Below are 14,057 nucleotides of genomic sequence, written 5' to 3' on the forward strand. Positions count from 1 at the left end.
GTATTCTCGGGAGTGATTAAAAGGGGGGAAATAGGAGTAAAGGTTAACGATGATAGATGGAGTTGAAACGTGATAGAGGATGTTTGGGCGAGAAAGTGTTCTGACGTTGTCGGCGCAGCTCATCGAAGCTCCGTGTGGGCAGGCGGTGAGTCACGTGAAGTTCCTCATATCCTCTTTGGGCGACCGCTATCAGGTCTTGACTACATTTCTTGCTTGATACTTGTGAGATTCTATATTCTGACAAACTCTTTGGCAGGCTAGCTTGGCGCAACGATATCTGCTTATAGTAGTATTCTATATAATGACCGATTCATGTTTTAGCTTTCAATGAACGTTATTATGTCTCGTCATGTACCCTCTGTTGAACACGCAACTTTAATGAGAGTATTCAAATCTGGGGTCCCCAGGCCAGTGACAGGATCCCAACCCTGGGTGGCATTCCAGCTAGCGTGCGGCACTATTGATGCACGGCCACCAACATCGGAGTATCCGGTACAACCTACTGACCCTCCATCCACAATGTCCGTGAGACCCGTGTTGTTGAGCGAGTAAAGCCACGGGTTCAGGAAACCCATTCTGCCTTGGCCTCGCTCTAAACGAGCGGCATTCAAGCGGGAAACGATAGCTGCGAAGACAGGGGCGGCAGCGCTAGTGACAACGGTTAGCATGTTTCTCATCTAAGATCTAGTGTTGGAAAGACAAACCTTGTGCCGCCAAGCTTCATGAAATAACCGTGGTCTACAAAGACGAAGCCCCTGGCTTGGGCAGCAACGTCAGGGACCCCTCTTCCTTCTGGGTTGTACAGGCCTTCCCACTTGTCACCCAGTTGATCGAGATAGCCGTGGACGCTCTCATCCTGGTAAGCCGGACGCTGGAAGTATTCCGAGAAACCACCCCCAGAGAAACCAACGGCTTTCTCTGGATCGACCCCATATGTTCCACCGACAGATGTGACAAAGGGGCACGTGGCTGGGAAGGTTGGCATGAATCTTGTCCGTCCGGTGCCGTCATTGGACACGCAAGATCCTCCAACACCAGAGTCACCACTCGCAAAAATCACCGAAACTCCACGTGCCCCGAGTTGGGCGTACATGTTACAGGTGACGTTTGCGTATGATTCGGGGATAATCTGCTCATATTCGCCGTATGAGGTTGACAGAACAGCAGGGAGATCCTGGTCTGGAAGGTTGAGAAGGTAGTGGAGTTGCTCTAGGTAGGGCTCGTTGGATGAGCTACCGACGTTGGGTTGATCGACCTCTGGCACAAAGGGCCCGCGGCCTCCTGTTGTGTAGTACGTCGTATCGGTGTTATAGGCCAATGCTACCGCGTACTGAATATCCATGCTTGCCTCAGTACTGGCAAAGGAAGAGTCTTGATCGTTGCGACCACCATTGATCGAAACCACGTTAAAATTAGCATCAGTGTGATCGGGCTCATATGTGCGCATGAAGGCACGGAAATCGTCGTAGCGGGCGTATTGGTCCAAGAACCCAGACACACCCAGCTTGTTCCTTGGATCTGGCTTTGCTTCTGTATCATAAATACCATACAATCTCCGGAGGCATTTGGTGGTGACGGTGGTTGAGCAGTTGACATTCAGGTCATCGAAGCGGGTAGCCACAGGCTCAAGGTCTGGTTGGTTTTCCTGGGCACTGAACTGCCCGAATTTGATTGTCGGTTGAATCATTTGGATAAAATCACGAATATCTTGTGGCACGGAATATTGCAGCGTTCTGATTGCGGTTTCCTGGCTAACATCGTTGCGGAAGCTGTGGAACCGCGTCTTGAGCATATCCTCTGCCTGAGACACAGGGACTGTGAACGTGATCCAATTTGCATGTCTCTCGATTGATTCGCTGGGTACACGCTCCGATTTCATCCATGCAACAATCCTATCCACGGTGTCATTTGATGGACGCAAGAAATCCCCAACCTCATCGCGTGTCATAAACTGGCCGTAGAGCTGGTGACCAGGCGTGGCGATTTCGATGACCCTTTGCTCAAACTCTGCCATCCTGTCGTTGCTGACGGCCATGTGAAACTTCATCGGTGTCGCTGGAGACGGCACGCCATCTTCTGTCCAGCCATCTGGCACGCCATAAAGCTGTTCAACGATCTGATAACTAGACTCCTCAGGGGAAGTAGTCTGTGAGCACGAAAGAAATAGGCACATTGGCCTCCATAAGAGAGCGAATGAAACCATCGAAATGGCCAGAAGTGTATAGACCACGATACGTTGGATTCAAATTAAACGAGAGAATGGGCATCAAAGGAATGACAACAGTACCCTCCGGTATATACTGGATGGCGAGGCGAGCCCGTTAAGAAAGATCCAGAAAATTACCGACTCGGTGGCACATAAGAGTTTTAGAATCGGAGAAATGTCTAAAAACAGCGATTGATTGGGGGCAAATCGGAATAGGGTTTGTTCAACCGGCGATTCGCGGGATATGATGTCCTACCCCAAGCTTTCTGTTGCCTGTCAGGCGCTACTCACTGTTAGTCAGGACATGTTGGACCTTGGTTTGATGGCCTCGTATACTCGGGAAATCGGAATAGCAGTCTAGACGTCACAGGAGAATTGATTTCAAGGGGCCATCAATTGGGATTACTAGCAGCAAGAATTATGCAATATGTTTCAAGGTTGAACGCTCTTCTATGTTCCCCGTCACCGGCAATTTCAATGCTGACCGTGAGTGCAATAAGACCTCGGATCGTAGGGCTGAAATATCCGGCCCGACTCATAACATTCCCTTCGAAACCTAAAGCGGTAATGGAGATTTTTGCCACGCCAATAAGAGCGATCAAGTGGACCAGAGCGCTCTCATTGGCTGTCTAGGATCTTTTGCCGAGAGACTGGCCGCATTCGGGAACCAACTGCTGTACTGAGAATGCACTATTGCTAATGTGGTAAGACATCGGACACCGGCAAGGGTCCGATGCTCTCCAGTTTCTCACTCGCATGGGAAAGAATGACGTTCCTACCAATACCTGGAACCTGGGAATCAGTTGATGAGCCTGGCATATCCTTCACAGCTACACAGAGTACGCGTACATCTCAATATTGGAGGAGCACTCTAGAAGTTACTTCGTACAGTATCAAGGCCTGGTTGATCCCAGAATTGCACTCGAAACACCCCGCCGTCCGCCTGTTCGTACTTCCAAGCTTGGTGGTCCAACCCGATGCAGGCTCATTCCCAGACCCTGGTCATGAGGACTACGCAAGCCTGTCTCGTAATGAGTTGTAGGGCTGCTGTGCTATGCGATAGCTGACGTATGGGAGGCATATTGTGAAGATGTGGTGCATTCGCCAAATGAGTATCCACTAGTGCATGACGCTAGCAATGCGACAGTAAAATATGCATCCCAGCGCAAAGGGACCCTTTTTTGAGCTGAGTACGTGGCAGCGATCTAAAGGAACACATGAAGCCATATACGAACCTGAATGGTATTGTCTGAGCCATGTGGCTGTGGAGGATCTGCTGCTCGCGGGGCACAATACGAGGATACGAGGTTCGGCAAGAGGGGAAAAAATCCAAATAAAATCAAAAGAAGGGAATATCTCTTGCCGACACTTTCACATGCGCATTCTATCCAACGGCTATAGCATCAAGCACAAAACTACAATCGGCGACTTCAATAATGGCGGCAGAACTTGCCCTCCTTAAACAGCCCGTCGCTCTTCGCCCAGAACACATCGCCTCGGCCCCCACCACACTCCGCATAAAACACGCAAATCGGACCGGGGTTGACTACAAAGTCACAACCGTCGCACCTGAGGCCAGCTCTTCCAAAGACTCAGAGTCAACGGTGCTGTTCACCGTCGACGGCGAATTCGCATCATGGAGTCAGCGACGGGTCTTCCGCGATGCCAATGGTCTTCCCCTATTCAATCTCCGTCGGAAATCGACTGGCGTGACATTTTTCATTGAGATCCCCGGTGATGAGGACCGTCCGCTGGCTACGTTTGCGCCCAGATCAAGTGTTTTGAAGGACAAATGCGACATCTATCTTGCAAATGCTGCTGCGGACGGAGAGGAGGTGATGCTGGAGGTGCGCGGGCAAGATATCTGGAAGAGGTGGACACATGTCTATTTCAACGGTGCTCTGGTTATGAGGACGAAGTTGGCGGATATGGTCGCCGTGTATGTACCAGGAAAGCGCATTTCATGGGAGGCAGAAGTCGCAGAGGGCATGGATCTTTCGCTGGTATGTTTGAAGAACGTTCTATATTTGTCCAGAGCCTCATGCACTAACTCGATCACTCACAGGCAACGGCCATCACGGTTTTCCTTGCTGAAAATCTGTATAATTCCAGTTATCCGTCGTCGTACTCGTCCAATACTAAGAAACCGGAGGATGCTGACCCGACAGATACTGTTCATATAGCGCCTACTAAATGATTTATGGAAATGTATAATATAGAAGATCCCAACAGACATAAGATATCAAACAAATTAGATCCGACTGATGATGATCTGTTTTTTGGTATCTGTCCGTGATGTATCACCCGAGGGTCCATCATAATCATCCGTAGGAACGCGCTTAATTAAAGTCCAACGATGCATGTTTCCGTCTTCTTCACAACAATCGTCGCTAGATTCAGGTTATCGAGTTACACCCAGAACAGAAGAAGATATCGAATTTTTCCATAGGAGAGAAATAATTGACAATAGCAGCATGTCCTCTTTCCCGTCAATGCTACGCCATCTCCGAGTTCAAAGAAACGGAAGCAATAGAACAAACGCTGCGAGACAAAGACCTCCCCGGAACAAATGAGCACTGAAACTCTCTCCTTTTGAAATCTCCCCCTTCGAATCTGCAAAAATGAAGCTCATTTCCTCTGTCTCCCTGGCTACTGCTGTTGAAACGGCCCTTGCGTCTACTGCTGTACCGGGCGTCTAGCGGGGTTGATTGTCCAACACGCATCCATGCAGAAGGCCAGAAATTCCTGTCGTCAGCCTAATCTCGTTTCTTTTTCTTCTTAATTTCCTATCTCGCTGTCAGCATCTATGCTAGGAACTCCCAGATTATCTTTCATCTCTATCGCTGTCAGGGGATGAGTTGCTGAAAAACAACCACCTAGTGTTCGCCCTATTTCTCTGCCTCTTCCTCCTCCTCTTCTCTCTTTTCTCAATGTCACATCCACTCGTGGCGGCTGTGTGGGAACAGTTAGGTCGCACTGATATTTCCAACATCCTCCGAGAGATTATAGGAGACCATGCCGCGCAACTGGCCGTTTCCCAAGTGCAAAATGGACTGGTTGCGGATGTCGAGCCGTTGGTGCGCATGGTCTTTTGGATCAAGGCCATCTTCGATCTACAACGGTCCTATCTACAAGGTCTGACGAGCTTTCGCGAATGTCCCCCGAGTCTGCTTCCGTATCTCCTACCATTGGAGACTATCTACTCGACCCTCATGTACCTGATCCGGGTCAAGGCGGAATTGCTACCCATGACGGCGGCCGGGGTTCGTGATCGTGCGCGGTATCGGTATTTCCTGGCGGAGGCTGTGCTTGCAGGTGTCAGACTGTTGTTGCTGCGGGGGGAATCCTTACATGCTGAGATGAGATCGAATCTAGAGCGCGCGATGAAAACTGCATGGCAACATCCGGGTCTGACGAATGAGGAGGGCTATTTGGTCAACGTGCTTTTGCCGAGAGCCATTAATGATATTGGAGGCGCAGATGCTTCAAACGCTCAGAGCCCTTTGGCAGCTTCTGGGAGACATTATCTTCCGTCTTTCAATTCGGGGCTCGTGAGTATATCCTGTATCTTTGCTATCTTCATGTCAACTAACTGCGCATAGTACCCTTTCCTTAGTGTGCCCGAGACACATATTACCGATCTCTTAACCGGCCTCGTTGGGAGCGGACCGGATCATACATTATCATTCTGGACACTATTTGATACGTTATGGGCTTCTGAATCCGCACTTATCCAATGCTATGTTGACTCCCGTCGAATACCCCAGCAGCAAGGGGACCCAAACACGACGTCATCCAACATCGAAGAAGCATTTGTCCAGACAGGAAATGCCAGAAAAAGATTGGCAAGAACCATCTTGGCAGCATCAGACGGGCAGACAGATACACCGGCGCTCAAGATTCTTGCGAGTATTATCCTGAGTCAAACTGGGGATGGAAACCCGCCATTGCAAACACGCAAGGTCAGAGACGCGTGGAACCAGATGGCCAGCTTTAGAAATGAGTTGGATTGCTCTCTAAGCCACTTTGTGAGGTGGCTCATCAACCGCAGGGTTCAATTGTGGGACTGCAACGGTGAACTAGAGGCCGTGTCGCACGAGTATCAACGACATCTAACACTGTGGCTACACAACTCGTTGCCTGCTGGGGCAGAGAGGCAAGATAATGAGGCGGATAAGGCTGGTGCTGTATATGTGGTGGACTGTCCTTTCGTTCATCCGGTTCCCAAGGCATTGCTAGAGGAACAGTTGATAAGAAATGGGAGCGATACTGACGAGGTAGGTCATTTCTCAAAAAGCTCAGCTCAACTCACATGTCCTATCTCACATGGCATGCTAGATTCAAGGAGTTAACTTCATATAACAGCTCCAAACCATTCCAGAACTTCTTTCAATTGATGCCTCTTGTCCTCTCTGTCCCGAAGGCACAATGATTCAACACGCTCGCATTATCGAGCCTTTGGAACATCTATCAAGTGCGCTACAAAGCGGCTCCGAATCAGGGAGTATCCTCAGTCGACGATCAGCCTTTGGATCAATATCTGGACGTACAGCTTCCCGATCAAGCTCTATGAGCCATTCCACCCGTCGTTCCATTGGCTTTGGTGACTCGAAACCATCCTCTCCAAGTAACAGTATGCCGAAAATGAAAAGCAGCCAATCTCTATATGCGATGGCGAATTCGCTAAACCATCTCTCTGCGCCCTGGTTGGACAAGAATCAACAGAAGCAGGCGGTCAAGTCTTTGTCCAGAGAGCTGAAGAGTGTCAAGCTAGCTCTTCCTGTTCGTCGGGCCTCGTCAATTCGAAAAGGTCTGTTGAGAGAACAGCGGCTGTCGCGCCAGCCCAAGTTTTGCTTTTCCTCTAGTGGCAAAAGTCTCTTCTTCTGGGGCGAAGATAGTAGTTGCATATCGCGTTTCGATATACCAATGATAGATGGACAAAAACCCGAAACACTCAGATATGATGTCTCTGGTGTTCAGTGTGTTGCGGCAGGAGAGCAGCGTTGTGCTGTAATTTCCTTAGTGGGACAGGTATTCACACCCTGATTGTTTCAATACTTAGGCCAATACTAACGTGCTTTAGCATTATGAGCTCCTTATATTTGGTCCAAATGGTGTCTCTGCGGAGGCCCTTGTGACCATCGACACTCCAGGTCTTACTCTTCGCTCTGATTGTATGGCTATGTCCCGTAATGATAGACATATCGCGTTCATACTCGAGAACCAGATCCATGTTTATGAACTCGGGAACATGTACGACCTAGAAGCCAGGTCCATTAGAAAAGTCACAGTCAACGAAAGCCCTAGGTGGGCCCAGGAGAAAGCAGCTACCCATCGAAAAATTGCATTCTCCGTTGATGGAAATGGACTTGTTCTTACTCGTCTTGAAAGCCAATCTGTATACTTCGACGTTTGGCACCGCCAAGGAGATGTATGGGACATTGCAAAGGGCGGCTTTTATTCTATCAAAGTAAGGTCTTGCTCTCCTGTCTCCGTTAACTAATTGCTAACAGCACAGAATACATCAATTGACGGGAGTCTTACTGGCGCGTTCTACGACAACCTTCATCACTCTATATTTATGACAGCCTTTTCAAGCAGAGAATATCCCCTGTTGTTTTCGACATCCAATGGCGAAGCCACTGGGTCCCCATTTAGCACCAAGATTCTTCATGCCGCTCAATCCCCCTCCGGCTCGCGATACGCATTCGCAAACGGCCTCAACGAGATCTACATTTGCGATTACACCCCAGACGGACCATTCAACCCTATCCGAATCAAGAAAGCCTCCTCCAAAATATCCTCATCAGCCTTCAGACCCGGAAAGCTACTACTTTCCTTCCTTCAAGGAAACGTCCTCTTGGTATTCTGGGTCAAAGACGAAAAGCTCGTTCTCCGGATAGCTCGACTTAACGACAACGGCGAGGTTATCAGCGACTATGATCTCCGGGCAGATCTTGAACGTCTGATGGCAGAGCGAACGCCAAGTGCAAGCTCGAGGACGCAGTCACCGAGGATTGGTGTACCGTCCAGCCCCGTGGTGAAGAGGGGTCCGTCAATTAGCCTCAGGCCTGACTTGCCGGAACTTGCATCGAATTGATTGTGATCATGATTGTATTTAGCGTCAAATTGTAGAAATAATACACGTCAGTCTACAAGTAAATACATATTTCTCGATAGGATTGACTTCCTCAGGCGATGACCTGCCAAAACGGGTGATCGCCCGGAGAAACCAATCCCCGGCCCCCGCTTTGTGGACGACGTCACTACCGTCATGGAGCTAAAGCAGTTGCTTTTTGTTCTTTTATTTCTTGCTATGAAGCTATTTGAGGGCATATTCTACTTCTTGCTAACTTCTGAGTTTGTCCATTTTGTCCAGTGTGGTTTGACTCTGCAAAGAGTCGGTTCCTCCGGACCAACCCCGCCGATTGCCTGATTAGTTTCAGTGATTTTTGTCAATATCTAGGCCATTGCTGCTCTCTTGGCAGTTCTGAACTGACTACCGGAGGGAGACATTGCCATTGCGCTCTCTATTCAAAATCACATTCTCCCGATTCTACTCTGCCGGCTACGTAAAATCGGCTAACCGACTGGCACCGGATCGACGTCATCAATACATTCCCCCTCAAATTATCTACATCTACCGACCTCGTCTCTTTAACATACCTGTTAGTAAAAACACTACACTGTGCTACATACGCCATGTCCGTACCGGAATTCGAACAATCGCGCCGGCTGTCGCAGGCCGAGAGCCAGACCGTCCTGAGAGCGGAGATTCCCCTCAAGGAACGGTTCTTCCGTTACTTCCAGCATGAGATCACTGGTTGGTGCCCTATATCAAATTGATTATCGAGTCCCGGTGAGCTGACCTGTGTTAGCACTGCAGGAGCAGATGGAGCGTCTGGCGGATACGTCGCTGGTGGGTGGAGAACGGACGGATGCTACCGATCATTGTCTAGCTGGAATCGCACGATTGTCCAATGAGGTCAAGGATGCGGCGAGTTACATTCCAACTTACGACCAGCGGATATATGCAGAGGTAGGTAGATCTGGCATTGGACCTAGGGATATGTGTTGACAATTATCCAGGCCATCAAAGCGCTCCAGGACAAGCTGGCAGAGACTCGTGCCGTCGTTGAGCCACGTTCGAAATTCAGCTTCAAGACGAAGAAGAACCCTGCTTCTATCTCTCTTTCCGATGCAGCTGAGATGGCTTTCCAGGGCTATCGTGGTGTGCCCGGGTATCGCTCACCAGGAACGTCCTCAGTTGGCTCATCCGCAAACAATACTCCTCTCTATCCCTCGACTCCATTGAACGAGCCGGACAAGATCCTCCAACAGCACAGACCAGAGGTTGTACCAACTTCCGTCCCGTCAATTTCTGTTGGTGACACCGAAGAAAAGCCCAAAGAAAAAGAACAAAAGGCTTTCGCGGCGAATGTTTTGTCCTCTGTAACAGTAAACAACCATCATGATCTTCATATCATGCTCCCGGCTTCAGGATCGGCCTCTGCTGTTCCTGCTTCTATAACCTCATTGCGCCACTGTGTTGTTGATATGTCCATTCCCACCGCCAACGGAAAGCCGTATGCCAGTTTAACGGTGAAGGGAGTCGAGGAGAGCTTATTAGTTTGCGGGCAGATCGACGGCCCTGCGCATATCACCGGTGTCGAACATAGCGTCATCGTGGTTTCTTGTCGCCAGTTCCGTATGCACGATTGTCGTGACGTGGACGTCTATTTGAGCTCAACAAGCAACCCCATCATCGAAGGATGTTCTAATATCCGTTTCGGGCGCACGCCTAGGGCATATGTGAGTCACCTTTCATCCAATATCTTTTTATGGAAAGTTAATAATCCCCAGGCCCTCGACCACGACCGCCCCGATAACGAAGACCGCTGGAGCCAAGTCGAAGACTTCGAATGGATCAAGCCCGAACCTAGTCCGAACTGGAGTCTTCTGGGTCCTGAAGACGCTGTTCCAGAGGGCGTGTGGGCTGAGATCGTTCCTGGTGGTCCTGGATGGTCGTTGGATGATATCCTACGGGCTATTAAGCTCATACAGTGATAGCCTGGAGAAAAGGTAAAGGAAAAAGGGTCGTATGATTTGACTTCATTCTATTCTGATTTATAGTATTATGGGTAATTATATAACGTACTCCACATGCGAATGTAACACACGGGCGAATGTAACACGAAATCGCTCCGCCGCGATGTTAACTCCAACATTTCCACCAATGCACTAAAATTCCATTAATACTATTCAGAATCATCTTCCTCAGACATCTCTACTACTATCTGACAGGAACGCGCATTGTGTCCGGCCTTTCCGCAATTGCCACAGCGCCGCGCGCGTGTCTCAGTCCGTGGTCGCCGACCAGCCCTAATGCGTGTTTCCTCCTTTAGTTGCACCTCAACCTCCATTTGATCCCCTAATTCCTGAGCTTCCAGTATAGAAAGCGACCCTCCTTTCCTTAGACGTGTTTTTTTAGCCCTCCGGCGTTTGCTAAGGGCCTCGTTTGCCGCCCGAAGATCATGAATCTCTGCTTCCATCAAATCCATCTTATGCATTATTCTCGTCGTGCCTTTCGCAAGGATGTCAACAGCATTCAATATTGATGTTGGAGAGCTATCTTGGTGATGAGAGATTCGGCGTTTTATAAGGTTTGTCTGGGATGATGCTTCAATTGGGTTATTTGGCGTTTTAGAGACCCAGCTATGGGAGGTACTCGGTCGTGAATTTGATGGTGTTGGCGTTTTGAATCGGACATCAAGCTTAGATATTACCCTCTCAGGGTCAAAGGGGATAAGTCCAGCCCCTCGAAAACCACCTTCAATATTTTTTCCTGTCATGGTGGCTTGGTACGCGGCGTAAAATGCAGGAAAGAAATCTTCTTTGGTGACATGGGTAATATGCGCCCGCATCAGCCCTTCAATATGCTTACCATAAGCAATCTTCAAAGGGCTAAAGTATCCGACATCAAGAGGTTGAAGGATATGGGACGAATGTGCAGGCATACAGAGTGTAATAATGTTGTTATTCTTGCAATAAAGCTCGAAGTCGGTTGAGTGGTGACTCTCATGGCCATCAAGGATCAGGAGACGATAACGACCGATTGTTCGGGCCTTTGTGTATTTGTCAAAGTGCTTGATCCATTCCAAGCCGAGTTCATTTGTTATCCAACCGCTTTCTGATGTAGCGATAACCCAATCCATTGGTAGTTGATTATTCTGATACCAAGAAAGAAGGTGATATTGACCTTTGACAATGATGTATGGCGGGATCGCCCAGCCACGAGCATTAACTCCCTGGATCACTGTGACCCATTCGCGATTGCCAGGCTGTTTTGCTTTTGCCTTGCCATGTCGTTCAGAGCTTGTGACAACCATTGTAGTCGAGATCACTCCCATCTGAAACCCAGTTTCATCAAAGTTATAGATATCTGCTTCCTGGATGCCATACTTCGCAATTGTGTTTTGAACAAGTGTAAACCAACGACCAATAACTTCTGGGTCTTCGCATAGAGCCCTCTGATAGTCATATTTCCGATTGAAACGAGTTGTGAGCTCTGGGTGCCGTTTGACAAAGGTGCTAGCCCAGTTTACCCCAACGCGTCCCGCGTCGCGCGTTGTGAGTAGTCTGTTGGCCATATCTTCCACACCAGACAACCGAGGAGGAAACCCTTTGGAATCTAGATCAAGTATGTGTTCGACAATTGTTGATTCCTCTAGATCAGTGAGCTTCCGTGAATTGGCTGATATATTGCATCGTGATCGCATGCCACCCCGGCGGCGACTAAGCTTCACATGATCCACGTGATAGATCCTGCCAGCGGCTCGAGCGCTTAGATTTTTATCATTTTGCATAGCTTGAAGGGCCAATATTACTTGGCTTTCATCATGTTTCTGAGGCATCGTTGGGTGTGGTGAAATTTGTAGTAGAAATCGGAAGTCCCGGCGGAGTGATTTCGTGTTACATTCGCCCGTGTGTTACATTCGCATGTGGAGTACGTTATTCTAATTGTATTAGGGTTTTTGTTGGTGTTGATCGGGGGATATTGGAAATCTACAACCGGCAGTGATGACTTGTATCAGTGTTACAGAATGACCAATGCCCACTTCATTTTCTATTCACGAAACAAATAAAACGCTCAAGTTTAAAAAGAAATCTTGAAAGCAAGAACCTGGTTATCCAGACTGTAACCCAACTCATCGGCATAGTCGAATCTCCCGAAGTTCATATGCCCTAGAATGAACAAGTTAGCGACATCAGATCCACAAGGAATATTGTTCGAATACTCACCATCTTGGGTCATAAAATCATTATCGCTGAAACTGAACAGAAGATACTCCTTCTTCCCGTCCCCAGATGAACTTGACTCTGGCTCCAAAAGAGCAAGTGCCAAACTCTCCCACTTCTCATTCAGCGCCTCAGGGCCCGACTTCCCACCATTCCGCATTCCGAATCTCGCCAACTCGGAGTTGACATTGTAATCCACGAACTCACAGTACTCAACTGGCGTGATACCGGGGTTGAGGACACCTTTGCTAGATGCGATCGACCCATTTGCGGAATCGTATTTCGAACCTTTCAGATCTGTAGCGTTCGAGATAGAAAAGACATCCGCATGCCGGTAAACAGAGCGCGTGTTTTCCTGACCGTTACCAAAATCCGAGTCACGGGCCAGGACTAGGAAGTCGCCTGTGGGGAGGATATGAATTTCAGACTGACTTGCGACGCGGTATGCCTTCTTATCGTCGGCAGACTTGGTATAGTCTCTGTATTTCGGGAGCAACGCCGCATATTCATGTTTGTACACAGGTGTATCCGGGGAAGAAATATCATATTCAAGAATCCGCGCTGGTTGACGATGTTGTTTTTCCGGACCACCCTCCTGGTCCAGCGCGGATTGGATCATCGTGTATAATGTCTTTCCGTCGGGGGAGATAGCGATAGCTTCGAGACCCTGGTTGTTATTGCGTCCTGTCTCTGTATCTTCTGGAGTGGAGATTTTCTCTGGTGCGTAGATAGGCGGGGAGTCAGAGTTAAAGCTGATACTTCCGTTGCGCCGGGGGAGGAAGGCATCTGGTGGTTGGATGGCCAGGAGCATCTTCCCATATTTATCGAATTTGTACACATACGGTCCGTATTCATCGGAGATCCAGAACGTGTCGTCGTGGCCTAGCGCTAGACCTTCGCTGTCGATTGAGATGCGCTTTCCGCCTGGTCCTGCGCCCCCGAAGCCATCGCCTTCGTAAGTCGCGACGGGTAATGGGGGGAAACCTGGGTAAGAGGCATGGCCGGTGATATCGGCGTCGAGGCCAGTTGTGGGTTCACCGTCAGGACCGGTGAGGAGGATGGTATCTAGGTATTTGAGGCGGAGGTTTGGTTCAGACGGATTCTGTGCTGAGGCATGAGGAGCGAGGGTAAGTGAGATGGCTAATTTGTGGATGCGGGATTGGAAGTTGAGGGTTCCGTTTGTGTTCCTGTCATGACAAGTCAATGGAGTAATCGGATTTGTTTGTATTTCATGTGATAAGATCTTACCATCCGCGATCTGGAAGGGTGTAGACAATCCCCGCATACGAGCCATTGCCTGTCTTGCGCCAGGAAGACTGGTCAATTGCGGCGGAACTTCCGTAACCTCCCAACGTGTCGCCGTATTTATCGGTTGCATTTGAGGGCACGAAGCCGTATCCGGCTAATTCGTTGTAGGTGTATGTCGTGCCTCCGCAGGTGGTTTGATTCACGACATTCTTCGCAGCAACTGTAGAAGCAGCTACCATAGGTAGTCCAGATATCAATTGTGATAATTTCATGACTTTGCTGAGCTTCTCATTGAATTCGGGGG

General features: G+C 49.0%; 5 protein-coding genes across 5 annotated transcripts; 3 read left to right on the forward strand and 2 right to left on the reverse strand.

Annotated features, from left to right (window-relative positions):
- Nucleotides 1-347: 347 nt before the first annotated feature.
- On the reverse strand, nt 348-2,203 carry SED4 (S53 family peptidase; the record flags this gene model as incomplete). The annotated part of the gene is made up of 2 exons (XM_043278593.1): nt 348-648; nt 705-2,203. 2 exons carry the CDS (start codon nt 2,201-2,203, stop codon nt 348-350), a joined length of 1,800 nt encoding a protein of 599 aa, XP_043136357.1.
- Nucleotides 2,204-3,642: 1,439 nt separating this feature from the next.
- ACHE_40400S (uncharacterized protein) lies at nt 3,643-4,403 on the forward strand (the record flags this gene model as incomplete). The annotated part of the gene is made up of 2 exons (XM_043278594.1): nt 3,643-4,209; nt 4,272-4,403. The coding sequence occupies 2 exons, from the start codon at nt 3,643-3,645 to the stop codon at nt 4,401-4,403; spliced, it is 699 nt and encodes a 232-aa protein (XP_043136358.1).
- Nucleotides 4,404-5,136: 733 nt separating this feature from the next.
- On the forward strand, nt 5,137-8,306 carry ACHE_40401S (uncharacterized protein; the record flags this gene model as incomplete). The annotated part of the gene is made up of 5 exons (XM_043278595.1): nt 5,137-5,757; nt 5,809-6,483; nt 6,572-7,237; nt 7,290-7,676; nt 7,725-8,306. 5 exons carry the CDS (start codon nt 5,137-5,139, stop codon nt 8,304-8,306), a joined length of 2,931 nt encoding a protein of 976 aa, XP_043136359.1.
- A 602-nt stretch (nt 8,307-8,908) lies between these two features.
- On the forward strand, nt 8,909-10,273 carry ACHE_40402S (putative tubulin-specific chaperone c; the record flags this gene model as incomplete). Its single annotated transcript, XM_043278596.1, has 3 exons — nt 8,909-9,029; nt 9,085-9,245; nt 9,296-10,273. The coding sequence occupies 3 exons, from the start codon at nt 8,909-8,911 to the stop codon at nt 10,271-10,273; spliced, it is 1,260 nt and encodes a 419-aa protein (XP_043136360.1).
- A 2,089-nt stretch (nt 10,274-12,362) lies between these two features.
- ACHE_40403A (esterase-like/phytase family protein) lies at nt 12,363-13,992 on the reverse strand (the record flags this gene model as incomplete). The annotated part of the gene is made up of 3 exons (XM_043278598.1): nt 12,363-12,451; nt 12,509-13,692; nt 13,754-13,992. The coding sequence occupies 3 exons, from the start codon at nt 13,990-13,992 to the stop codon at nt 12,363-12,365; spliced, it is 1,512 nt and encodes a 503-aa protein (XP_043136361.1).
- Nucleotides 13,993-14,057: the final 65 nt, after the last annotated feature.

Source organism: Aspergillus chevalieri, chromosome 4 (genome assembly GCF_016861735.1).
Source record: "Aspergillus chevalieri M1 DNA, chromosome 4, nearly complete sequence".
Classification (NCBI taxonomy): domain Eukaryota; kingdom Fungi; phylum Ascomycota; class Eurotiomycetes; order Eurotiales; family Aspergillaceae; genus Aspergillus; species Aspergillus chevalieri.